The 24,948-nt window shown below is 49.6% G+C and overlaps 1 protein-coding gene across 2 annotated transcripts; it reads right to left on the bottom strand.

Moving 5' to 3' along the window:
• Positions 1 to 4,934: 4,934 nt before the first annotated feature.
• slc45a1 (solute carrier family 45 member 1) lies at positions 4,935 to 23,516 on the bottom strand. 2 transcript variants are annotated; one of them, XM_067970063.1, is made up of 6 exons: positions 23,332 to 23,516; positions 21,608 to 22,335; positions 17,063 to 17,234; positions 15,607 to 15,789; positions 10,128 to 10,333; positions 4,935 to 7,376 (listed from the first exon to the last, which is right to left on the bottom strand). In XM_067970063.1, exons 1-6 carry the CDS (start codon positions 23,438 to 23,440, stop codon positions 7,113 to 7,115), a joined length of 1,662 nt encoding a protein of 553 aa, XP_067826164.1. In that variant the 5' UTR covers positions 23,441 to 23,516; the 3' UTR covers positions 4,935 to 7,112. The 2 variants fall into 2 exon arrangements, with proteins under 2 accessions (XP_067826164.1, XP_067826165.1); XM_067970064.1 differs by having other exon boundaries at positions 15,607 to 15,783; positions 17,081 to 17,234.
• Between the last annotated feature and the right edge of the window lie 1,432 nt (positions 23,517 to 24,948).

Below are 24,948 nucleotides of genomic sequence, written 5' to 3'. Positions count from 1 at the left end.
GCAACAGAGGTGACAGTGTGTGGGACTTGGTGCAGGATAGATTACAGGCAGCTGAGACGAGGCAATGCGTGCACATGGAAGGCTGTATCAATAGGGATTTTAACATTGGGAGTGCCCAACTGGCTGCTTAAAATGAGTCAAAGTAAGGAATGATTTAACCAATAAGCTAGGGAAGTCACTGGAGCTAATTCTCAGCTCAAACTGATGTGTAAGTGACCCTGACATCACTTGCAAATTCTGGCACTCTCTAATGGTGACTGATCTGATTACAGTTCAATGTGATTGGAATTAGCCTTGTGACATATCCCTGCATTGCCCTGAAATTTCCCATGCCTTGGTGACTAAAAATTGGGTGAACATAGGTGTAAAAGAGCAGTTTTTGTTGCTTTTCTGCTATCCTTACCCAGTCTGGGCCGATATGTGACTCCAGCCCCACACCAGCATGATTGACTCTTAACTGCCCTCTGAAGTGGCTCAGCGAGACACTCAATTGTATCAGACTTGGACAGGCAATAAATGCAGACCTTGCCAGTGACGCCCACATCCTGAGAATGAATTTTAAAATGTGTCTAGAGATGCTATAAATTGACTCATGCATGCTTTGTTTTCTATTCTTAGACTTCATTGTTTTGCAAAATATTATTTTAGGAAAAGGATGCTGGTGGAATGTTTGTTACTTACAAACTAAAAAAAATGTTGGCCCTCCCACAGTATTAAAGTGATCCAATTAATTCAGCAACTTTCTCATTAAATTAGTAATTTACATTGAACAATGTGCAGCCAGAAATCAGCTACAGCAGCACATTGCAAACTTTCTGTGTATAGGAGAACCCCTAAAAATAACATCTGAAAATATTCACACACTCCCTGCGACCCTTCAGGAGAGGGGGGGACCTGAACTCCAGTGAGAGTCAGCACCTTCGGGAGAGGAGGGGACCTGAACCCCAGGGAGAGTCAGCACCTTCGGGAGAGGAGGGGACCTGAACCCCAGTGAGAGTCAGCACCTTCAGGAGAGGAGGGGACCTGAACCCCAGTGAGAGTCAGCACCTTCAGGAGAGGAGGGGACCTGAACCCCGGGGAGAGTCAGCACCTTCAGGAGAGGAGGGGACCTGAACCCCAGTGAGAGTCAGCACCTTCAGGAGAGGAGGGGACCTGAACTCCAGTGAGAGTCGGGACCTTCAGGAGAGGAGGGGACCTGAACCCCAGTGAGAGTCAGCACCTTCAGGAGAGGAGGGGACCTGAACCCCAGTGAGAGTCAGCACCTTCAGGAGAGGAGGGGACCTGAACCCCAGTGAGAGTCAGCACCTTCAGGAGAGGAGGGGACCTGAACCCCGGGGAGAGTCAGCACCTTCAGGAGAGGAGGGGACCTGAACCCCAGTGAGAGTCAGCACCTTCAGGAGAGGAGGGGACCTGAACTCCAGTGAGAGTCGGGACCTTCAGGAGAGGAGGGGACCTGAACTCCAGTGAGAGTCAGCACCTTCAGGAGAGGAGGGGAACCTGAACCTCAGTGAGAGTCAGCACCTTCAGGAGAGGAGGGGAACCTGAACCCCAGTGAGAGTCAGGACCTTCAGGAGAGGGGGGGACCTGAACCCCAGTGAGAGTCAGAGGGTAGAAAATTGGAAAAGGATTTCCACATTTGAGTCAGCAGACTCTTGTCTCATTCCAAATGTTGCAAAGTTAACCAGCTGCCAGAGGCAGCCTCATCCTCAGCACTGAGAGAGTTAACCTGCTTTACAGGTGAGGCTCTGTAGCAATATGAGTGTGTTTTTCTATTATGTGTTAAATTTACCACTGTGTCTAATCCCAGGCTGAGATGGATCACACCGGAGATTGCTAATTAGAGGCACATTCCCTGTGAGTGAAGGTGTTTCTGTCTCCACAGGCGGATCTGGCTGAAATGGATTCCTGGCGGTTAAACTAAGCCCTGATGGAAGGTTCCAACTAGAAGGAACGGCACCAATGACAGAAAATATAAATATTCATCAAACGCCACCTTGAATTAATTGAAGCAGCTTCAACTTAGTTCATTCATGTTTTGCTTGTTTTCCACTCTCTTTTTGCCCATCTCTCCTGAAGGTGCTGACTCTCCCTGGGGTTCAGGTCCCCTCCTCTCCTGAAGGTGCTGACTCTCACTGGGGTTCAGGTCCCCTCCTCTCCTGAAGGTGCTGACTCTCACTGGGGTTCAGGTCCCCTCCTCTCCTGAAGGTGCTGACTCTCACTGGGGTTCAGGTCCCCTCCTCTCCTGAAGGTGCTGACTCTCACTGGGGTTCAGGTCCCCTCCTCTCCTGAAGGTGCTGACTCTCACTGGGGTTCAGGTCCCCTCCTCTCCTGAAGGTGCTGACTCTCACTGGGGTTACGACCCCTCAGATACCTGGCTCAAACTGCCATTCTTTGCATGTGACCCTAGACAGAGAGCGCCTGTTCTGTTCATCCATTGGGGCATCACAGTCAAGCCCCATCCTGCCCTCACCCAACATCCACACACCCGCGTTCCTCAGGATAGTGAGCCTCAGATAGGTACGTGATAAAGTGGAAGAGAAAAGTTTAATCATGAGGACTATTTTTAGTCAAAGCATGACTGGAAGTCAACAAGATAAATTCACAAATTCAGGACCAGTGTCGGGAGCCCCAGTGAGAGTCAGCACCTTCAGGAGAGGAGGGGACATGAACCCCAGTGAGAGTCAGCACCTTCAGGAGAGGAGGGGACCTGAACCCCAGTGAGAGTCAGCACCTTCAGGAGAGGAGGGGACATGAACCCCAGTGAGAGTCAGCACCTTCAGGAGAGGAGGGGACCTGAACCCCAGTGAGAGTCAGCACCTTCAGGAGAGGAGGGGACCTGAACCCCAGTGAGAGTCAGCACCTTCAGGAGAGGAGGGGACATGAACCCCAGTGAGAGTCAGCACCTTCAGGAGAGGAGGGGACCTGAACCCCAGTGAGAGTCAGCACCTTCAGGAGAGGAGGGGACATGAACCCCAGTGAGAGTCAGCACCTTCAGGAGAGGAGGGGACCTGAACCCCAGTGAGAGTCAGCACCTTCAGGAGAGGAGGGGACCTGAACCCCAGTGAGAGTCAGCACCTTCAGGAGAGGAGGGGACCTGAACCCCAGTGAGAGTCAGCACCTTCAGGAGAGGAGGGGACCTGAACCCCAGGGAGAGTCAGCACCTTCAGGAGAGGAAGGGAATAAACTAGCGAAAAATAAAACTCCCATCGTATTTCTTTTTATTGGCGTCCATTCTCCTCTCAGCATCAGGTCCCCATTTGTTCTGTGTCATTGCTCGATGCCCAGCAACATTCACTGCCTCCACTCCACGTCTGATCTCCACATGCTCCCTGACCTGTGCTCGATCCCTGACCTGTGCTCAGTGACTGGGCTATCCTGGATGCCAGTCAATGCTTGGCCTGTATGTGGCTGCTCTCTGTGATGCTGCAGTGACATTGGGAACTCATTATAGAATCAGAGAATGATATAGCACAGAAGGAGGCCATTCGGCCCATCGTGCCTGTGCCGGCTCTATGAAAGAGCTATCCAATTAATCTCACTCCCCTGCTTTTTCCCCATAGCCCTGAAAATTTTTCCTTTTCAAGTATTTATCCAATTCCCTTTTGAAAGTTATTATTGAATCTGCTTCCACCGCCCTTTCAGGCAGTGAATTCCAGATCAGAACAACTCGCTGTGTAAAAAAAATTCTCCTCATCTCCCCTCTGGTTCTTTTACCAATTACTTTAAATCTGTGTCCTCTGGTTACTGACCTTCCTGCCACTGGAAACCTTATCTACTCTATCAAAACTGGTTCTGATTTTGAACACCTCTATTAAATCTCCCCTTAACCTTCTCAGCTCTAAGAACAACTGCAGTTTCTCCAGTCTGCACATAACTGAAGTCCCTCATCCCTGGTATCGTTCTGCTGTTGCTCTTTAGCTTTTGTTTCTTCTCTGCCAGCCTGGATCTATCACGGGCCAAAGTAGGGAAGCTGCCCATGAGCTGTCCCAATCCCCTGTGGCCGAGGGCAGGCACTAACCCACAGAGAGTGAGTATCGCCAGAACCCAGGGTGTTACAGCGCGGTGATGGCAGAGGCCTGTAGCAGGGCAGTTCCCCACCACACCTGTACCAGTAATCAAGGAGGGAGCTGGGAACATGTTCCTCCAGGAAGTAAGAGTATTATGGGAAATGGAGAAATGTCAGGGAATTGGGATCAAAAGGGTAGGGCTGTCAGGGTCAATAAAAATGACAGAGCCACCCCCATAAGCTTCCGACCTTCCCATTCTCCTGAGAGGCGGCTGATGCTCCAGCTTGTTTCCTATCACCAGGTGCAGCTTGTAAATTGCAACCAAAACTCAGGTGGCCACCTGGGATCTAAGTGAAGTGGAGAGGAGCAGATGGATGGGGTGGGGGTGAGGACGGGGTACCTGTAGCCCCCCTCTCTGGTGTACAACAGCTGCATCACTGAGGAGGCAAGGTTTCAAACTGTGTGCAGCCTCTTCTCGATAATCTGAGAACACTGACCTCAGTATGAACATGGCAAAGCTCCTTAGTCTGATCCCAGGTTGAAGCATGTGACAGTGATTCAAACTGTGCTTGTGAAGCAGAAGATTTGCACTGGGTCAGAATAAGTGACCAATGCAAATCGGCTCAGTGGGCTAGTCAACTACAGTGGGCATCACATCCAGGCCTGATCAAGTTCTCAACCCAATATCTTCATTCCAACAGGAGTCACTGGATAATGATCAGGAGCAAGAGCCCGGACTGATTTCTTACCCGGAGGCACTGAGGCAAAATGTAGCCTTATAGCCAAGGGACCAGCTCAGTCAGCACAGACCAGTGATTGGACCTGGGCGTCCCTAGTCTATAGGGCTCAGTAAAAGTAAATAAATAACAGAGAACAAGGCCTCATATAAGGACTTTTTTAATTTCATACTTTTTTAACCAAGTTCCTGACAGTGTCATTCAGTTTCAAGTCTATAACTTTTACAAGTGCAGTAAACTCCTATCTAATAGGTAGAGTAACGATTCATACATTTATCTACAATCTTTTCTTTCTCTTGCTCACACTGCTAGGGTTGATCTGGTAAATGGAGAATGTTTTCATTCTGTGCCGGGCAGGGCCGCTGCTATAGTCCTGCCCTCTGCAGTGTCTTCAGCCCATTAACACGCCTGGGTATCAATCAATCGAAATAGTCCAATCAGGCAGCCCTATCTCGATTAGCATGGTATCATGTTCGCCCATCACACAACAGAGAATGTGAGTCCCTCCTCTCCTCGCACCCTCACTCCAAGGACGTTCTACTGAGGGTGGGAGGGAGGGTGATGAGAGTTGGGACTCTTCCCAATCCAAGGGCTCCAGCTTCTACCGCCTGGACCAGCACAACATGGCAGGTACACGAAAGAAAGAAAGACTTGCATTTATATAGCGCCTTTCACAACCTCAGGTCGTCCCAATATTCCATTCAAATAAACGGCCAGGGGAGCAGGATGGTTCTGTAGTTGAGTGAGACAATGACCTTTGGCCTCTGTGATGTGGGTTCCAATCTGACCAGGAGTAAAAGGCGGTTGATGTCTCTTCTTGCAACCTTCTCTATAGACCCCAAGAGAAAGAGTTTGGGGAAGGTTTACCCGGGTTGTTACTGGGCACAGGTTAATGGCAGAAAAATGACCATAATTTGGCACTAATTGGTGGAGAATTAACAATCTAGCTTAGACAACCCATAAAAATGTCTGCCAGGGTTGGGTGAAGATGCTACACTGAAGCATTAGTTGATGCTTCTCTGGGATTCTGGGAGTTGATTCTGCGACCCCAGAGAGGGGAAGCCACACTCACGAAAAGAGGCTGAGAGTAGGATTGCTCATTAACCCTATTACTTATAGTATCAGGAGGAGGGAACTTTACTCTGTATCTAACCCGTGCTGTACCTGCCCTGGGAGTGTTTGATGGGACAGTGGAGAGGGAACTTTATTCTGCATCTAACCCATGGTGTACCTGCCCTGGCATGTACAGTACACATGCATGAACCCGCTGTTTGTGTACGCACATACATAGAGTACACTGCCTGTGTACATGCACAGTGATGCTTATTTTTTAAATTAAAGTAGCTTGTTTAAACTTCATATTTCTTCAGCAGCAACGATAAGTGTCAGAATAAACCCCTGTGAACATCTCCCTCCCCTCCTGGGTAGGTTCTATGGGCATTCCCCCAACACATCACTCAAATACTCACTGCTCGTGACAGTGAGCATCAGGAATCTCTGGCAATTTGTGACACAGCAAATGTGTTGACAGGCTATTTGGATGTGGCGTGCATCGCTGATCCTGTCCTCACCCAACATGCCCATGTGGCAGCACCAGTCACTGGATAGTGAACAGTGGGGGCCCTGGCTGATTTACCCTTCCCTGGCCCAGGTCCTTGAGGCCCTGTTGCCACCCAGCTGAAATCAGCTAACCGAGCGCAGACCAAAGATGGAACCTGAGAGTGTCTGAATCTGTGTGGTACAGTAACTCACTGGATAATCATCGAGATACTCCGAATTCACCACCTCAAACTACTGGGTATCTGTCATAGTTCAAGTGGACATGGTAGGGGAGATATTCCAAGCCTATTATTCACACCCACTTTTAGACTCTACTGAAATCCCAGCACAGCATTTTCCTGCAGTATTCACATTGGGAAAGGCCCATTGATTTGAGAAAGAGCCAAAGGGGGATGAGGGGCCTTTAAAGGCTGGAAATAAACCAGGGCCATCTTGCCACCTCAATTCTTGGTCGACTGCGTGCTTGAAGCATGACATGACGGCCCTTCCATGACCAACATGTGACAGGGCCTCCACACTAACTGTCTCATGCGTGTCTGAATGGAGTGGAACCACATCACTTGCAACCCATGCATGTCACTGGTACTAATTAACTAATTATCATTGCTTTTATATTACATATACAGTATATATATCCCAGAGGTACCAGCGCCAATAAAAAAGAGGAATTAATCGTCATTGTTTCTGTTCCTGTTTGAGTAATGCTGACTCTTGAGGGTGTGTCGGGCATCCTGGGGAAAGTGGGAAACACCAGCCAGTGATTGGAGGAACTAGTTCCTCCAACAGTCTCAGAGTGGAACTGGTAGGTTCAGACGTTCATGAGGAGAGGGGTCTGTTCCTCTCCGTCCTCATCCGGTGGGATCTCGTAAATCACAAACAGAGAAGAGTACAAGCATCCGATGAAGGAGGTCAGGCTGGCAAAGTACATCACCCCACTGGCACTGCCCACAACCGAGGTTAGTGGGCCCATCACTATGGAAACGATGATCTGAGCAAGGAAGTACTGGCAGCTCAGGAGTGAAATGTCCACACCCATCCCCCGCTTGGTCCCATTAGCATTCGGTCCTACAAACTGGACAAAAATAACATCCGCTGTTATACTGTGTGTTGGAGAAAGGGATCTATCAGCATAAGCAACATTGCAGGCGACAGATGGAACAGCTCACATAACAAGCAGCTTAGGTAACCTTCAGGGCAGGAATCAAACAATCCATTCTTTTATAGTGAATGGTCTGTACACCAAGGTGAGGGTGAATGGAGCACCATTCATTTCAGACACCCGCAGTCAGCATCAAACAGTCCCGGGGCAGGGACAGGGTTAGATACAGAGTAAAGCTCCCTCTACACTGTCCCATCAAACACTCCCAGGGCAGGTACAGGGTTAGATACAGAGTAAAGCTCACTCCACACTGTCCCATCAAACACTCCCAGGGCAGGTACAGCACGGGTTAGATACAGAGTAAAGCTCCCTCTACACTGTCCCATCAAACACTCCCAGGGCAGGTACAGGGTTAGATACAGAGTAAAGCTCACTCCACACTGTCCCATCAAACACTCCCAGGGCAGGTACAGCACGGGTTAGATACAGAGTAAAGCTCCCTCTACACTGTCCCATCAAACACTCCCAGGGCAGGTACAGGGTTAGATACAGAATAAAGCTCACTCCACACTGTCCCATCAAACACTCCCAGGGCAGGTACAGCACGGGTTAGATACAGAGTAAAGCTCTCTCTACACTGTCCCATCAAACACGCCCAGGGCAGGTACAGCACGGGTTAGATACAGAGTAAAGCTCCCTCTACACTGTCCCATCAAACACTCCCAGGGCAGGTACAGCACGGGTTAGATACAGAGTAAAGCTCCCTCTACACTGTCCCATCAAACACTCCCAGGGCAGGTACAGCATGGGTTAGATACAGAGTAAAGCTCCCTCTACACTGTCCCATCCAACACGCCCAGGGCAGGTACAGCATGGATTAGATACAGAGTAAAGCTCCCTCTACACTGTCCCATCAAACACTCCCAGGGCAGGTACAGCACGGGTTAGATACAGAGTAAAGCTCCCTCTACACTGTCCCATCAAACACTCCCAGGGCAGGTACAGCATGGATTAGATACAGAGTAAAGCTCCCTCTACACTGTCCCATCAAACACTCCCAGGGCAGATACAGCACGGGTTAGATACAGAGTAAAGCTCCCTCTACACTGTCCCATCAAACATTCCCAGGGCAGGTACAGCACAGGTTAGATACAGAGTAAAGCTCCCTCTACACTGTCCCATCAAACACTCCCAGGGCAGGTACAGCACGGGTTAGATACAGAGTAAAGCTCCCTCTACACTGTCCCATCAAACACTCCCAGGGGCAGGTACAGGGTTAGATACAGAGTAAAGATCCCTCTACACTGTCCCATCAAACACTCCCGGGGCAGGTACAGGGTTAGATACAGAGTAAAGCTCCCTCTACACTGTCCCATCAAACGCTCCCAGGGCAGGTACAGCACGGGTTAGATACAGAGTAAAGCTCCCTCTACACTGTCCCATCAAACACTCCCAGGGCAGGTACAGCACGAGTTAGATACAGAGTAAAGTTCCCTCTACACTGTCCCATCAAACACTCCCAGGGCAGGTACAGCACGGGTTAGATACAGAGTAAAGCTCCCTCTACACTGTCCCATCAAACACTCCCAGGGCAGGTACAGCACGGGTTAGATACAGAGTAAAGCTCCCTCTACACTGTCCCATCAAACACTCCCGGGGCAGGTACAGCACGGGTTAGATACAGAGTAAAGCTCCCTCTACACTGTCCCATCAAACTCTCAAGGGCAGGTAAGCACAAGTTAGATACAGAGTAAAGCTCCCTCTACACTGTCCCATCAAACTCTCAAGGGCAGGTACAGCACGGGTTAGATACAGAGTAAAGCTCCCTCTACACTGTCCCATCAAACACTCCCGGGGCAGGTACAGTACGGGTTAGATACAGAGTAAAGCTCCCTCTACACTGTCCCATCAAACACTCCCAGGGCAGGTACAGCATGGGTTAGATACAGAGTAAAGCTCCCTCTACACTGTCCCATCAAACACTCCCGGGGCAGGTACAGCACGGGTTAGATACAGAGTAAAACTCCCTCTACACTGTCCCATCAAACTCTCAAGGGCAGGTACAGCACGGGTTAGATACAGAGTAAAGCTCCCTCTACACTGTCCCATCAAACACTCCCAGGGCAGGTACAGCACGGGTTAGATACAGAGTAAAGCTCCCTCTACACTGTCCCATCAAACACTCCCAGGGCAGGTACAGAGGAGGAAGGAGAAGACCAGACCCCTTCTCCTCAAGAATTTATCACTCACAAATTTTAATCTGAAACTGCGCACGATAGTAGCTCCTAAAATGGCTCCCAAAGTTTCCCTCTTTCCCCAGAATGTCCCACAACCTCAAGATAGAGTTTGATGCTGACATTGGTTTCTCGACATTAACAATGCATGGGAATAACCCCGGATCAGTCTCCCTCTGATCTTCCACCCCTGCTTCTCCAGGGAAAGTGCCCAGGCTTTGCTCAGTCTGGCTTTGATCCGAGACTCGGTGACTCTGTCTCTTGCTCCAGACTCCTGTCCCACCAAACTACTAAATGAGGAGTGTCTGAAGTAATCCAAAAGCAGTTTTCTAATGCTGGTTGGATGCTGTTTTGTTGTGAGTGTGTACCTTTTGTTTTCAGTGTATATACCATTTGTTTTGAGTGTATACCTTTTATTATCAGTGTACACCTTTTGTTCTGAGTGTATACCTTTTGTTTTCAGTGTATACTTTTTGTTTTGAGTGTATACCTTTTTGTTCTGGTAGTATTCACACAGCAGCGAGTAGGGTAGAGTGCAAAGTGAAGAAAACAGCACCCCATATGTAACACAGAGTGACAAAAGAACATAGCTGTTCCGCGAGAGAGTGGCAACGCCCGTGCCAATCCCAAAAGACAAGTATCCAAAGAAGTAGAGAGTTCGGATACTGAAGTACTCTTCGAGCTTCTCCAAGAGTGCTGTAGAAAAAAAGAAAAAGAAGATAGAACACGAGATACATGACTGCTAGTGGTCATAGTTGTGGTGGGTTGGGTGGTGTGTGGGGTGGCAGTTCATTGGGTGACATTGCATTGGATGGTTGCCTGGTTCCACACTGGGCATTGCTTTCACCCACTCTACAATCTGGGGAGCTCAGTAACTAACTTCAACATTAAGGAACATAGGAACATAGGAACAGGAGTAGGCCATTCAGCCCCTTGTGCCTGCTCCGCCATTTGATAAGATCATGGTTGATCTGTGATCTAACTCCATATACCTGCCTTTGGCCCATATCCCTTAATACCTGTGGTTGCCAAAAAGCTATCTATCTCAGATTTAAATTTAGCAATTGAGCTAGTATCATTTGCCGTTTGCGGAAGAGAGTTCCAAACTTTCACCACCCTTTGTGTGTAGAAATGTTTTCTAATCTCACTCCTGAAAGGTCTGGCTCTAATTTTTAGACTGTGCCCCCTATTCCTAGAATCCCCAACCAGCGGAAATAGTTTCTCTCTATCCACCCTATCTGTTCCCCTTAATATCTTATAAACTTCGATCAGATCACCCCTTAACCTTCGAAACTCTAGAGAATACAACCCCAATTTGTGTAATCTCTCCCCGTAACTTAACCCTTGAAGTCCGGGTATCATTCTAGTGCTGCACTGCCTCCAAGGCCAATATGTCCTTCCGAAGGTGCGGTGCCCAGAACTGCTCACAGTACTCCAGGTGCGGTCTAACCAGGGTTTTGTATAGCTGCAGCATAACTTCTGCCCCCTTGTACTCCAGTCCTCTAGATATAAAGGCCAGCATTCCATTAGCCTTCTTGGTTATTTTCTGCACCTGTTCATGACACTTCAATGATCTATGTACCTGAACCCTTAAGTCCCTTTGGACATCCACTGTTCTTAACTTTTTACCATTTAGAAAGTACCCTGTTCTATCCTTTTTTGACCCAAAGTGGATGACTTCACATTTGTCTACATTGAATTCCATTTGCCACAGTTTTGCCCATTCACCTAATCTATCAATATCACTTTGTAATTTTATGTTTTCATCTACACTGCTTACAATGCCACCAATCTTTGTATCATATGCAAACTTAGATATGAGACTTTCTATGCCTTCATCTAAGTCGTTAATAAATATTGTGAATAATTGAGGCCCCAAGACAGATCCCATTGGGACTCCACTAGTCACATCCTGCCAATGTGAGTATCTACCCATTATCCCTACTCTCTGTCGCCTTTCACTCAGCCAACTTCCTAACCAAGTCCGTACTTTTCCCTCGATTCCATGGGCTTCTATCTTAGCTAACAGTCTCTTATGTGGGACCTTATCAAATGCCTTCTGGAAGTCCATATAAATAACATCCATTGACATTCCCCTGTCCACTACTTTAGTCACCTCTTCAAAAAATTCAATCAGGTTTGTCAGGCACGACCTACCTTTCACAAATCCATGCTGGCTCTCTCTGATTAACTGAAAATTCTCGAGGTGTTCAGTCACCCTATCCTTAATTATAGACTCCAGCATTTTCCCCACAACAGATGTTAGGCTAACTAGTCTATAATTCCCTGGTTTCCCTCTCTCTCCTTTCTTAAAAAGCGGAGTGACATGTGCAATTTTCCAATCTAGAGGGACAGCTCCTGAATCTAGAGAACTTTGAAAGATTATAGTTAGGGCATCCGCAATGTGCTCACCTACTTCCTTTAAAACCCTGGGATGGAAACCATCTGGTCCTGGGGATTTGTCACTCTTTAGTGCTATTATTTTCTTCATTACTGTTGCTTTACTTATGTTAATTTTATTGAGTTCCTGTCCCCGATTCAATATTAGTTTTCTTGGGATTTCCGGCATGCTATCCTCTTTTTCGACTGTAAATACTGACACAAAGTAATTGTTCAACATGTCCACCATTTCCCCATTGTCAATGACAATATCTCCACTTTCAGTTTTTAAGGGGCCAACACTGCTCCTGACCACCCTCTTTTTCCTAATATAACTATAAAAGTTCTTCGTATTGGTTTTGATATCCCTTGCAAGTTTCTTTTCATACTCTCTTTTTGTAGCTCTTACTATCTGTTTTGTGACCCTTTGTTGATCTTTGTATCTTTCCCATTCGCCAGGATCTGTGCCATTTTTTGCCTTTTTGTATGCCCTTTCCTTATGTCTAATACTATCCCTTACCTCTTTAGTTGTCCATGGCTTTTTTTTTGGCAAGTAGAGTTCTTGCCCCTCAGGGGTATAAACCGATTCTGTATCACGTTAAATGTTTCTTTAAACATTTCCCACTGATCATCAGTTGTTTTACCCATTAGCAGATTTGCCCAGTTTGCTGTGGACAGTCTCTGTCTCATCCCATTGAGGTCGGCCTTACCCAAGTCTAGAATCTTAGCAGCTGATTCACTTTTTTCCCTTTCAAACACTACCTTGAACTTGATCATGTTATGATCACTATTGGATAGATGTTCACGCACAGTTAAGCTGTTAACTAAATCTGGTTCATTACTCATTACTAAATCTAGTATGGCTTGCCCCCTTTTTGCCTCTAGGACATACTGCTGTAGAAAAACTATCCCGGACACACTCAAGAAATTCACTACCTTTCTGACAGTTGCTAGTCTGCTTTCCCCAATCTATGTGAAGGTTAAAGTCCCCCATTAAGACCACTATGCCTTTCTTACATGCTTGTCTAATCTCTGCATTTATACAATCTAGCACTTCAGAGCTGCTGCCAGGGGTCCTATACACAACTCCCACTATAGTCTTAGATCCTTTCCTATTTCTCAATTCAACCCATAAGGTCCCTGTTGGCTGCTTACCTCTCTTTATATCCCCCTTTATCATTGAAGTGATTTCATCTCTAATCACTAAGGCTACTCCTCCCCCTCTTCCATTTTCCCTATCTCTCCTGTAGACCTTATAACCCGGTATATTTAGTTCCCAATCCTGACCATCCTGCAGCCATGTCTCTTTGATATTTAGCAATGGGTTAGTGTGGAATATGTTGAGCATATGGAGGATACAAAGTAGGTAACGGGGTATATGGGGGCTGCCTAATGAGTTACTGTGGAATTGAGATCTGAATAGGGACTAACTGATCCAAAAAGATACTTTTTGAAAGAATGACACTCGAGTTCAGTTTCACATTTTGAACTGATTTGAGCTTCTGATAAAGATTGTGACACAAATTCACTGAGATATAGATCTTGTTTTTTGTCGTGTTGAGTTCTGGTGTTAAACATCTTTCACAATCTCTGTATCGAGACTGAGCTCTGGGGCTGTGACTGGCCAACTGAGAATTACTCTATCCTCCCGATGCCCCCACACCTTGTGTACAACAATAGGGACAATAAAAAAACAATGATGAAAATCTGAAATGCAAACAGAAAATTCTGGAAATACACAGTAATTCTACCAGCATCTGATAGAAAAAAGTCAGGTTATGACATTTTGGGTAGAAACCTTCATCTGAAAAAAACATTTAACTTTCCAGATGCTGATGGGCCTGCCTTACAAATCCAGATTTTCTATTTTTTTCTGATTTTATTGAGAAATCTCAGTGAAGAGCCAAAGGCAGGGTCGCAGCCACCACCGACATTTTTACTGAGCCAAACATGGCCACCCTGCCTACAACTAACATGGCCACCCTGCCCACAGCAGAGACCTCTGCAGTTTTTGATGTGCATATTTTGGCAAGTTGTTTTTATTATTATGCTTCTTTTATTGTACGCATGTTATATCGTTCTGCAGTTAACAATTTTTCCTGCGCATAAAGGTTTCAGACCACGTTCCTGAGACCTCCCTATGTAGCAAGGTCCCAGATTGATTACTGAATTCAATGGCCCAGATCTGACCCCTTTATGAGTTGCCAGCAGATAGACCCATGGCTGTTATTTGCACAGCTCGTTCTCACCCTACTGACCCACAATCCCGGCCTCGACCCCCAGGTAAGGTCCACGACCGATGCCATTCAGTGACTCAGTACACCCTGTCTCACCACCTGTTGACTGAGAGGCCGAGGATGTGGCAGCTCCTGGTGTTGGGAGTCCCCGACACTGGCTCTGGCTCCATCCCTTCCTACACTGCTGGCCTAGTAGGGGCGGTCGGAGGCTCTGCCCCTCACAAGGCCTCATAGAATCCCTGACATAAGGCCAGGTTACAAGTATCTAGCACTTTCTGACCAGAGTTACTGCACTAGGAGGGCTGTGGATTTTTGGCCCCGTTATGTTTCTGTACAGGAACATCAGCCTGAAAATATGTTTCTATATAACTCAACGGGGGCCCCCTTAAACCCTTTCGAGACTATAGACGGTAAGCTTCACTGATCTACCTCCGAGTTCACTTCCAATTCACCTGGGTTCACTCTTGTTGCTCCTCCCTGAATCCTCATCAATGCAGGATCGTCGCATTTGAGGTGTGGTGACCACAACTATACACAGTAACGATGAGAAACCTGACCCGACTATTACAGAGCCTCAGTATCGCTCCACAGTGCGGGTTATGTATCCCAACTCTCTCATTTACTTTTCTATTTCCTTCTCCACATTGTCTTGACATTGAATGTAACAATGTCTCCAGATACTTCCAGATCCCTCCCTAAGTCTCCCTGGACAAGTTCTATTCCACTTACTGTATACTTATGCTGCTCATATTGTCCCCCAATGTGCTATACTTTGCAGTTGTCAGTATTAAACAACATTTGCCATTTGTCTGCCCAATTTCAGATCTAGGTCCTTCTGCAAATTGATATCTGGCTCCTCCCTTTGGAATTTCCTCAGGGGTGCTCCAGTTTGGCGGATAGACGGGTAAATGGGGTCTCTGCCGATCTACTGCCGAGGTTATGACGGCCGATCGGGAAACCTCCATTGGGAAATCTGTCTCTGCTGCTCTCTCTATCTGATTTTTACATGGGTGTTTGTTCAGCCTGGATTTTGAGAGAGCTGTGCCTCTCATCATCTCCATTTAAGCTGCTAAAGCAGCCCCCTTATCCTGGCAGCAATTTTATTGTTGGGTCAGGGTGGTTGTCAAATCAGACTGGATTTCTCGGGACAAAAGCAAAGGTAATTTGTGGAAACACCTGAGGAGCAGGGACGTGAAGTGGAGATGGGAGCCAACAGCCGTCATGCTGTCTGTTGGCTTGTGGGATTCAGGGTAGTCGTAGCTCAGTCTTGGGTCAGCGTGTGTTCTAACCGCAGTATCAGGCAGCGGCTGTGTGGAGTGGAGTCCCACACAACAGGTGATCGAGGGCCCCTACCTGAATAAAACGCAGCACTGAACGCGTAGACGCACATTCCCCAGCAGCCCACGCTCACTCCCGTGTTGTAATTTTGAAACGCTTCGGAGTCGTGAGGGGCCTTGGGATCACCTCCATACACCACCTCCCCCATGAAGTCCGTGTAAAAGAGCAGCATGCCTTCAAAGGAGAGCCAGCCTGGAGAGACAGAGCACACGGACGACAGGCAAGAAGCACATGAATAGGGCAGGAGACCGGACAGTGAATGTGATAGAATCTCACAGCACAGAAGGAGGCCATTTGGCCCATCGTGCTTGTGCCGGCTCTTTGAAAGAGCTATCCAATTAGTCCCACGCCCCTGCTCTTTCCCCACAGCCCTGAAAATTTTTCCTTTTCAAGCATTTATCAAATTCCCTTTTGAAAGTTATTATTGAATCTGCTTCCACCGCCCTTTCAGGCAGCGCATTCCAGATCAGAACAACTCGCTGCCGGAAATAATTCTCCTCATCTCCCCTGGGACCGGGGGATGAGGACCTGGGGGGTGGGGGTCGGGAGATGGGGGTCGGGGGTGGGATCAGGGGTCGGGGGTGGGGCTGGGGGATGGAGTCAGGGGAGGGGACGGGGGTTGGGGAGGCCAGAGGATGGGGTCTGGGGTGCTTCTGGGCGATGGGGTTGGGGATTGGGGTCAGATGGGTGGGGCCGGGGATGGGGTCGAGGGTTGGATTGGATCGGTGGGGTCGGGGGGCTGGGGCCGGGGTCGGGGGGCTGGGGGATGGGGTCGAGGGGCCGGGGGATGGGGTCAGGGGGGGCTGGGGGATGGGGTCGGGGGGGCCGGGGGTCGAGGGGCTGGGGGATGGGGTTGGGGGGGCCGGGGCCGGGCCGGGGTCGGGGGTCGGGGGTCGAGGGTCGGGGGTCGGGGGTCGGGGGTCGAGGGTCGGGGGTCGAGGGTCGGGGACCCGGAGCAGTGTTTCGGGGAAGGAGGTTTCCTGTGGTCAGGAGACACCTGGTGGCAAAACTGCTGAACTACGGCTGGTCTCAGACCCAACGATCAGCTCAGAAATTAATCTTAAATTTATATTCCCCACAACCACCCTCGAGGTAACGGTGCAGGGGTGAGAAGAGAAAGCCATTGCTGGTGATGATCTATCTATGATTGGATGGGTTAGTGTGGAACCAGGCGAGTGCAGTCCCACCCGGCTGGACGATGGAGGAGAGGCGGTGGAGGAGGACGGTGTGGTCAATGGGTCAGAGGCTGCAGTCAGGTGGAGAAGGATGAGGAGGGAGAGTTCACCATGTTCACAGTCACATGGGATGTACTTTGTGAGTTTGGGTCGGGCTGTTTCGGTGATGTGGGGAGGGTGATTCCACTGCTGTCTTGATGGGATGCACTCGAACTCCATTCTCTATCCCCTCTCCCGCCCCTTCCCCTCCCTCCAGTTCAGTATTTAGCAGCATGGCATTCGATGGATGCAGAGCAGAGAGTGAGAGACTGTACCTAAAAAGTGATTAACACACAGATTCCGCAGCGGTTTTGGCATCTGACAGATTGATGAGAACAAGAAAGTTGTGGAGAAAGGCTGTTCAGGTAATTCCCCCGACACATTCAACTCGGTCTCGTATTTCACTCCATTCAGCAAGATATTAGCAACCTGCAACGAGATTAAACCCAGTCATTGCAATCTGAGCACACCAGTCTCTCCACATGGGAGCTGTGGCACTTCATTCTGCATCTCTTTACCATTTTAGTTTTCTCCCCATCTCTCTTGAAGGTGCTGACTCTCACTGGGATTCTCAACACATCCTTCAACCCACCTACCCACTTCAACAGAGTAAAGCTCCCTCTACACTGTCCCATCAAACACTCCCAGGGCAGGTACAGGGTTAGATACAGAGTAAAGCTCCCTCTACACTGTCCCATCAAACACTCCCAGGGCAGGTACAGCACGGGTTAGATACAGAGTAAAGCTCCCTCTACACTGTCCCATCAAACACTCCCAGGGCAGGTACAGCACGGGTTAGATACAGAGTAAAGCTCCCTCTACACTGTCCCATCAAACACTCCCAGGGCAGGTACAGCACGGGTTAGATACAGAGTAAAGCTCCCTCTACACTGTCCCATCAAACACTCCCAGGGCAGGTACAGGGTTAGATACAGAGTAAAGCTCCCTCTACACTGTCCCATCAAACACTCCCAGGGCAGGTACAGCAAGGGTTAGATACAGAGTAAAGCTCCCTCTACACTGTCCCATCAAACACTCCCAGGGCAGGTACAGCACGGGTTAGATACAGAGTAAAGCTCCCTCTACACTGTCCCATCAAACACTCCCAGGGCAGGTACAGCACGGGTTAGATACAGAGTAAAGCTCCCTCTACACTGTCCCATCAAACACTCCCAGGGCAGGTACAGCACGGGTTAGATACAGAGTAAAGCTCCCTCTACACTGTCCCATCAAACACTCCCAGGGCAGGTACAGCACGGGTTAGATACAGAGTAAAGCTCCCTCTACACTGTCCCATCAAACACTCCCAGGGCAGGTACAGCACGGGTTAGATACAGAGTAAAGCTCACTCTACACTGCCCTGTCAATGCTTCTTGTGCTCAGTTATCAGTTTGATACTTTTCCATTTCTTTTATCAACTTGTTGTCCCTGGGATTGACACTGATAATTTTTCAGCACTGATTGGTGAATTATGGGCCAACCTTGTGCTGTGTAAGTGGCAGACAGACACATACCGACACCACACTCACACTCACACTCAGCACACTTTACACCACACTCACACTCAGCACACTTTACACCACACTCACACTCAGCACACTTTACACCACACTCACACTCAGCACACTTTACACCACACTCACACTCAGCACACTTTACACTCACACTCACACTCAGCACACTACACCACACTCATTCACTCACACCACACTTTACACTACATGGCGCATGGGAACAACACCACCTGCACGTTCCCCTCCAAGTCACACACCATCCCGACTTGGAAATATATCGGCCGTTCCTTCATCGTCAGTGGGTCAAAATCCTGGAACTCCCTTCCTAACAGCACTGTGGGAGAACCTTCACCACACGGACTGTAGTGGTTCAAGAAGGCGGCTCACCACCATCTTCTCAAGGGGCAACTAGGGATGGGCAATAAATGCCGGCCTCGCCAGCGACGCCCACATCCCGTGAACGAATAAAAAAAACCCACTGACACCACACTGCACCACATTTCACACTCACACCACACTTGACGCAGCCTCAAACCCTTCTAAACCTTCGCAACCTTGCAATCATCCTAAAGCGACTGACATCAACATTTGCTGCTCTGCTGTTTCCTTAAGGGCTGGAGATTGCTGATGTGGGTGGTTTTTCCATCGTTCGATGGCTGATTAAACTGCGGCAGATTCCAGGCTTGGCCCAGTGCCAACAAAAAACAGCAGAACAATAACAAGCTGGCCATTCATGCACGGCAGCTCCTGGGTTGTTTTGGGCTCTGTGTAAAAGGATCCTGGTGCACTGGGGGAAGAACACTTAACACAGGCACATGTCTAAGGGGCACCAACCCTGTCCACAAAGCAATAAAGTTTTAAACCTTTTAGTCTCTTATTACCTCGTCCGAAAGCTGAGACAGTGAGTGTGAATCAATCACTCATGGGCTATCAGCCAAGTCCCAATCTGTCCCTCTCTGATGTCCAAACAAGTATACTCCCAGCAGGGGGTCACTGGACAGTGAGCTAGAGCAGGAAGCCTGGCTGAGGACAACTTTACCCCCTGAACACTGCCCCTGGCTGAGATCAGCAAAGCCTGGGGATTGAAGCTGCATCACCTGGCCCAGTGCCAGGGCTGGACAGGGAGTGGACGGTGTCCAAGACTGAGCCTGTGGCCAATGTCCAGGGTCCTCACCTGACCTGCAGTATCCAACATCTGGAGTGGGTTTCTGAAAGTTGGGATTGAAAGGGATTCAGGGCCTGTGGTGATAAACTGATACCCAGGACTGGGTTGGGACACTCTAGACCTGGAGTAGCTTTAGCCCAGGGGTCTGAGCTCAGAGTTTCCAGTTGGGCCACCCCAAATCCCAGGGCCGTTTATTTGTGCCGATTTATGGCTCTCCCAGGACATCATCCCTGGGGATTCTCAGGGTGGAATCTTGCTGCTTTCCAAATGGCAAAGAACCTTTCTGAGACCGAGAGGGTGCAGTGGGACCCACTTCCAGCTGTTGTCCTGGATGGTCCAGGTGGACTTTACGGTGATCACACGCTGATTGCAACATTGGCGGGGTTTCCAGCAGGAGCTGTCGTCTCACCAGCCCCACCTCGTGATGGGAGAGGAGCCCAGCCCCTCCCACAGAATATTCCAGAACATTTCTCAATGGCTCCAACCCCCCACCCCGATCAGATTGCATTATTTCCGCATCAAAAATTGGCTGGAATTTTTCTGACCAGGACCAGTCTGAAGCATCTGAACCCAGAGGTTGGTACCAGCAGAGAATGACGGCCTACTTGACCCAATAGGGGTTTGATACAACTGAGTGTCTCGCTCGGTCACTTCAGAGGGCAGTTATGAGTCAACCACATGGTGAGGGACTGGAGTCACGTGTCGGCCAGACCGGGTAAGGACGGCAGGTTTCCTTCCCTAAAGGACATTAATGAACCAATTGGGTTTTTACGACAATCAGACAGCTTCATGGTCACTTTTACTGAGACCGGATTTTTAGTTCCAGATTTTTAAAAATTGATTTCAAATTCTCAAACTGCCTTGGAGGGATTTGAACTCACATTCTCTGGATTATTAGTCCAGTATCATAACCACAACCGTACCCTCTGTGTTGTTTACTCCCCTCACTTTATTGCTTACCCCTCACTGTGTTGTTTGCCCCCCTCACTGTGTTGTTTGCCCCCTCACTGTGTAGTTTGCCCCCTCACTGTGTAGTTTGCCCCCTCACTGTGTTGTTTGCCCCCCTCACTGTGTTGTTTGCCCCCTCACTGTGTAGTTTGCCCCCTCACTGTGTTGTTTGCCCCCTCACTGTGTTGTTTGCCCCCTCACTGTGTTGTTTGCCCCCTCACTGTGTTGTTTGCCCCCTCACTGTGTTGTTTGCCCCCTCACTGTGTTGTTTGCCCCCCTCACTGTGTTGTTTGCCCCCTCACTGTGTAGTTTGCCCCCTCACTGTGTAGTTTGCCCCCTCACTGTGTTGTTTGCCCCCCTCACTGTGTAGTTTGCCCCCCTCACTGTGTTGTTTGCCCCCCTCACTGTGTAGTTTGCCCCCTCACTGTGTAGTTTGCCCCCCTCACTGTGTTGTTTGCCCCCCTCACTGTGTTGTTTGCCCCCCTCACTGTGTAGTTTGCCCCCTCACTGTGTAGTTTGCCCCCTCACTGTGTTGTTTGCCCCCTCACTGTGTTGTTTGCCCCCTCACTGTGTTGTTTGCCCCCCTCACTGTGTTGTTTGCCCCCTCACTGTGTAGTTTGCCCCCTCACTGTGTAGTTTGCCCCCTCACTGTGTTGTTTGCCCCCCTCACTGTGTAGTTTGCCCCCCTCACTGTGTTGTTTGCCCCCCTCACTGTGTTGTTTGCCCCCCTCACTGTGTTGTTTGCCCCCCTCACTGTGTTGTTTGCCCCCCTCACTGTGTAGTTTGCCCCCTCACTGTGTAGTTTGCCCCCCTCACTGTGTTGTTTGCCCCCCTCACTGTGTTGTTTGCCCCCCTCACTGTGTAGTTTGCCCCCTCACTGTGTAGTTTGCCCCCCTCACTGTGTTGTTTGCCCCCCTCACTGTGTTGTTTGCCCCCTCACTGTGTTGTTTGCCCCCTCACTGTGTTGTTTGCCCCCTCACTGTGTTGTTTGCCCCCCTCACTGTGTTGTTTGCCCCCCTCACTGTGTAGTTTGCCCCCTCACTGTGCAGTTTGCCCCCCTCACTGTGTTGTTTGCCCCCTCACTGTGTTGTTTGCCCCCTCACTGTGTTGTTTGCCCCCTCACTGTGTTGTTTGCCCCCCTCACTGTGTTGTTTGCCCCTCCAATCTTTCCCTACCTGTTGACTGAAGGTTACTGTTCTCCTCCGTCCGCTGTCACTGCCGTTTCCCAGGTAACTGTTCGGAATGCTCAAAGTCTCGGGCCTTTTGAGAATTCCTGAAGCCGGGTTTCTCGCAGCATCGAGGGAGCCGGCCTGAAGGCTCTCGGGACCCCCGCTGGGCTGCGTTGGGTTCTCACCAACCCCTGAGGACCCCACTTCCTCATTTTCCACCTCATCGGGTATCTGGGGAAGACTGACGCTGAGGGAGTGCCTGGGCAAGCTGAGGTAATGGTCGTTGGCCCCTGTGTAGCAGTCGATGAGGACAGTGTCGATGTAGGATGTCCCATAGGACGAGGCGAACTCGTTGATTCCAGTAAGCGAGCTATCGCGACTCATGAAACTCCCGTACTTGGGGGTCAGCGGACTGAGCGGTGAAATTGGACTGGTGATACTAGCACACATCCGTGTGGCATTGTGAGTACTGGCAGTCTGGGCTCCACCCTCTTCGAGGGCCATTGGTGGAGAGGGAGGCAACACGAGGCTGGGGCTCTTCATAACTTTCTTCCTTTTGCCCTGTGTGTTCAGACGCTTCTCTGGGATGCTGGTTAGTGTCAGGATGGTGGTTACGGTCAGTGTTATTGCTGTGAAAATGTAGACAACCCTGAGTTGCCCTCCGAGTACTTTCCCAAAGTGAGTCCGGTCCCACTTGATTCCACCGATGATGTAACCAAATCCTCCTCCCAGACCTGGACCGTTCAAAAGAGAACAGAAATGTAGCAAAGAATTTAGGCAAATCTCACTCCGGGTCTCAGTGAATGTGGGACAATAACACAAAACCGAGAGTACAGAATGGGAAATAATTGGTCCAATTCAGTGTTAATTGGAGGGCTGGTGCAGCAAATAGAAATGTTGGACTGGGACAGACTCTGTCTGGATCCTGAGTCCGTCTGGATACTGTATCTGTCTGGACCCAGACTCTGTCTGGACTCTGTGTCAGTCTGGACCCAGACTCTGTCTGGATCATGTGTCAGTCTGGACCCAGACTCTGTCTGGATCATGTGTCAGTCTGGACCCAGACTCTGTCTGGACCCTGTGTCAGTCTGGACCCAGACTCTGTCTGGATCATGTGTCAGTCTGGACCCAGACTCTGTCTGGATCATGTGTCAGTCTGGACCCAGACTCTGTCTGGATCATGTGTCAGTCTGGACCCAGACTCTGTCTGGATCATGTGTCAGTCTGGACCCAGACTCTGTCTGGACCCTGTGTCAGTCTGGACCCAGACTCTGTCTGGACCCTGTGTCAGTCTGGACCCAGACTCTGTCTGGATCATGTGTCAGTCTGGACCCAGACTCTGTCTGGACCCTGTGTCAGTCTGGACCCAGACTCTGTCTGGATCATGTGTCAGTCTGGACCCAGACTCTGTCTGGATCATGTGTCAGTCTGGACCCAGACTCTGTCTGGATCATGTGTCAGTCTGGACCCAGACTCTGTCTGGACCCTGTGTCAGTCTGGACCCAGACTCTGTCTGGACCCTGTGTCAGTCTGGACCCAGACTCTGTCTGGACCTTGTGTCAGTCTGGACCCAGACTCTGTCTGGACCCTGTGTCAGTCTGGACCCAGACTCTGTCTGGACCCTGTGTCAGTCTGGACCCAGACTCTGTCTGGACCCTGTGTCAGTCTGGGCCCAAAGTCTGACTGAGGCACTTTAAGCAGTAACAGACACGTTGCAAATGGAGACACACCTGCCAGGAGCGCGTGGATATTCAGCCCTCGGTCCTGATCCTCTGGGCAGCAGACGTCCATCATGTAGGCGTGACTGGGGTTGTCTGCCGAGTCAGCACTGAAATCCATTAACACCACCCCACAGATGGTCAGGATGATGCCCCATTTGTGATTGCTGACGGTGTCAGACAAAGCGAGCCCAATGTCCCGGCCATTCAACAACAGTGAGAGGCCAATCAGCGCACCTGGAACAGAACAGAACCCAGATCAAGTCCGGATCAGAATCGAACCCAGATCAGAATCGAGCCCGGATCAGAATCGAGCCCAGATACAGAATCGAGCCCGGATCAGAATCGAACCCAGATCAGAATCAAACCCGGATCAGAATCGAGCCCAGATACAGAATCGAGCCCGGATCAGAATCGAGCCCAGATCAGAATCGAGCCCAGATCAGAATCGAGCCCGGATCAGAATCGAACCCAGATCACAATCAAACCCGGAACACAATCGAACCCAGACACAGAATCAAACCCGGATCAGAATCGAACCCGGGTCAGAATCGAACCCAGATCAGAATCGAGCCCAGATCACAATCGAACCCAGATCAGAATCGAACCCGGATCACAATCGAACCCAGACACAGAATCAAACCTGGATCAGAATCGAACCCGGATCACAATCGAACCCAGACACAGAATCAAACCCAGATCAGAATCGAGCCCAGATCAGAATCGAACCCGGATCAGAATCGAACCCGGATCAGAATCGAACCCGGATACAGAATCAAACCCGGATCAGAATCGAACCCGGATACAGACGGGCAGGTTCAGAATAAAATCGAGGCAGGAACAACAGACAGCGCACAGTAATGGGCTGAAGCCCATCACATTTTTGATAGATCAGCCCCACCTACCCATCATCTCCCCATCCATAAACCCCACCTACTCACTGTCTCCCCATCCATAAACCCCACCTACTCACCGTCTCCCCATCCATAAACCTCATCCATAAACCCCACCTACTCACCATCTCCCCATCCATAAACCCCACCTACTCACCGTCTCCCCATCCATAAACCCCACCTACTCACCATCTCCCCATCCATAAACCCCACCTACCCATCATCTCCCCATCCATAAACCCCACCTACCCCCCATCTCCCCATCCATAAACCCCACCTACTCACCGTCTCCCCATCCATAAACCCCATCCATAAACCCCACCTACTCACCATCTCCCCATCCATAAACCCCACCTACCCATCATCTCCCCATCCATAAACCCCACCTACCCATCATCTCCCCATCCATAAACACCACCTACTCACCGTCTCCCCTTCCATAAACCCCACCTACTCACCGTCTCCCCATCCATAAACCCCACCTACTCACCATCTCCCCATCCATAAACCCCACCTACCCATCATCTCCCCATCCATAAACCCCACCTATCCCCCATCTCCCCATCCATAAACACCACCTACTCACCGTCTCCCCTTCCATAAACACCACCTACTCACCGTCTCCCCATCCATAAACCCCATCCATAAACCCCACCTACTCACTGTCTCCCCATCCATAAACCCCACCTACTCACCGTCTCCCCATCCATAAACCCCATCCATAAACCCCACCTAC

Source organism: Heptranchias perlo, chromosome 32 (genome assembly GCF_035084215.1).
Source record: "Heptranchias perlo isolate sHepPer1 chromosome 32, sHepPer1.hap1, whole genome shotgun sequence".
Taxonomy (NCBI): Eukaryota; Metazoa; Chordata; class Chondrichthyes; order Hexanchiformes; family Hexanchidae; genus Heptranchias; species Heptranchias perlo.
The sequence above is the reverse complement of the archived record's forward strand: the minus strand, read 5'-3'. Positions and strand labels throughout refer to the sequence as shown.